The 2,718-nt window shown below is 52.8% G+C and overlaps 1 protein-coding gene across 5 annotated transcripts in view; it reads left to right on the plus strand.

The window, feature by feature from the left end:
* Positions 1-2,718, plus strand: part of iqcb1 (IQ motif containing B1) — a 38,864-nt gene that overhangs the window by 35,819 nt on the left and 327 nt on the right. For 4 of the 5 annotated variants that reach the window (XM_086202711.1, XM_086202712.1, XM_086202714.1 and 1 more), the window contains 5 exons: positions 68-143; positions 1,200-1,363; positions 1,507-1,644; positions 1,745-1,901; positions 1,987-2,537. In XM_086202711.1, coding sequence (XP_086058837.1) covers positions 68-143; positions 1,200-1,363; positions 1,507-1,644; positions 1,745-1,901; positions 1,987-2,219 — 768 coding nt within the window. In that variant the 3' untranslated portion in view covers positions 2,220-2,537. The remainder of the gene's footprint in view (positions 1-67; positions 144-1,199; positions 1,364-1,506; positions 1,645-1,744; positions 1,902-1,986; positions 2,538-2,718) is intronic. The other variant, XM_086202713.1, reaches the window with a different exon arrangement.

A 2,718-nucleotide genomic window follows, 5' to 3' on the forward strand; every position in this document is an offset into this window, starting at 1 on the left:
GACAGATGGCGTGGATCTGCGCCATCATCATGTGATGTCATTTGACCACCTGGTTGATGTGTTTTAGGTGTGTTTGAGGCGTCAGCAGGCCAGGAGGTGGTTCTACCAGAGACAGAAACAACTGCTGCAGTTGCTGCCACATGGTACACACACGATACACACGCACACGGAACACACGCACAGTACAAACACACACACTCACGCACAGTATGCACATGATACACACACACACAGTACACACACAGTTCACGCATGGTACACACACACACTCAAAAATGGCACACACACTTACGCACGGTACACACACACGGTACACACACTCACACACACACGGTACACACACTCACACAGTACACACACACGGTACTCACACACACACACGGTACACACACAGTACACACACACACGGTACACACACTCACAGTACACACAAAGAGAGCACATCAAAGTCACACACACAGTACACACTCACACACACGGTACACACACAGACACACGGTACACACAAGTAGAGCACATCAAGCACACACACACGGTACACACACACACTGTACACACACTCACAGTACACACAAAGAGAGCACATCAAAGTCACACACACAGTACACACACAGACACACGGTACACACATTCACACACACACACACTCACACGGTACACACACTCACACAATACACACACACACAATACACACACACACGGTACACACACTCAGTACACACAAAGAGAGCACATCAAAGTCACACACACAGTACACACACAGACACACGGTACACACATTCACACACACACACACACGGTACTCACACTCACACAGTACACACACTCACACAATACACACACACACACGGTACACACACTCACACAGTACACACACACACTCACACAGTACACACACACACTCACACAGTACACACTCACACAGTACACACACACACACTCACAGTACACACACTCACACAGTACACACTCACACAGTACACACACACACACACTCACACAGTACACACACTCACACAGTACACACACTCACACAGTACACACACACACACACTCACACAGTACACACACTCACACAGTACACACACACACACACTCACACAGTACACACACACTCACACAGTACACACACTCACACAGTACACACAAATAGAGCACATCAAACTCACACACACCTGTGTCTGTCATGGCTCCCTCAGACCAGGTGCAGCTGTATCTGCTGGAGTGCGAGCGTCGTGCTGCCGTGGTCATCCAGAGTGCCTGGCGAGGTTTTCAGGAGAGACGACGCTACAACAACATACTCCGACACAAACTGAGACACACACACATCCGGCGGCGAGCTGCCACAACGCTGCAGCGGGCGGTACGTTGGTACAGGTTAGGGGTTCAGGGGTGGAGGGTTCTACAGATGAGCAGCCATAACAGTGAGGCTTCGTTCCACCATGGCGCTACCTTGAACAGACATACCTATCAAACGTGCTTACAGCTGACTCCTCCCCCTCTCAGGTGCGTCGCTTTCTGCAAAAACGTCAGGCAGCAAAGGTCCCAGCAGGTACACAGTTGTGGCTCAGCCAGAGTGGTTTGACGGACAGCCAGAGGGTGGAGCTAAGAGGCCAGGTGGAGGAATACATCGCTCAACATCCAGTAAGATTTAAACACTCAAGGAGTTCAAGTCATGTGATCTGTGACACTTGGAACATTCGCACACGTGTGTGTGTGTGTGTGTGTGTGTGTGTACTTGCAGTCAGTTGGCGTCAGTCACCGGGAGTGTAAGTGTCTCCATGGCGAGGTGCAGCAGCTGCTGCGGTCGTGGCTGCTCAGTGGTGCCCAGCAGAGGAGGGCGGGGCAGAAGATCGAGGCTCTGCTGGCTCACACTCACACAAAGCTGGAAATGCTCAGAGGTCATTGGACACGCCCCCTCAGTCAGACATGGCAGCCATGTTGTTGCATTGTAGTCTGTTTATCATCATCCATCATTTCCCACAGATGCCCCGCCCCTCTCTGCTGTGACGGCGAAGGATGTGGAGCTTCTCCTGAGCCCCTCAGGCTCGGTAGCTGCTCGTGCCCGCAACTCCCACAATGCACAGCAGCGGGTGAGCCGGCATCCTTGGTGGAGGCAGCTGGGAGAGATGGATGCTCTCGAGAAGTCTGGCCCCACCCACAACAAGGGGCTGGAGGTGGAACTGGAGGGATGTATGTGGGAGGGTCAGCACTGGTGACTGTGGGTGTGGGTGTGTGTGTGGTCTGTTGGAGCCACGCCAACGACCGCCAGGCGCCATTTTACCTCAATAAAGTCATGAGTGAAGCTTCTCCTCCCCTTTGTGCTTACTGGTTAAATGACTGCTGAGGTCACAAGATGGCCTCGTTGACAGCAGACGTGTCATCAGGACCTGGTCAGCTGACATCAGTGATCGGCGTCATCCCTGAGCAGCAGTGTGAGCTGCATATTGATTATTGATCTGCCACCAGCGGTGGTGACAGAAACAGGCGCCTGACAGACGGAACAGAGCAGCGCCGCCGCAGCCGCCACCAAACTGGTGAGTGCCAACCCGTCCTTCACGCGAAACTGAACGTAGAAACGCCTCCAGCTTTGTTCACATTGCTGTAGATGATGTTCAGCTTTGACCTCTGACCTCTCAGGAGAGGCACGCGCCTCATCTGTTTGTGCTCCTCCCTTCTCTCCTCTCACCTTCCATGTGAGTGCCAGAGGTGAGGAAG

Source organism: Aulostomus chinensis, chromosome 1, assembly GCF_037954235.1.
Source record: "Aulostomus chinensis isolate RoL2024-O1b breed Wild chromosome 1, RoL_Achi_v1.0, whole genome shotgun sequence".
NCBI classification, from domain to species: Eukaryota; Metazoa; Chordata; class Actinopteri; order Syngnathiformes; family Aulostomidae; genus Aulostomus; species Aulostomus chinensis.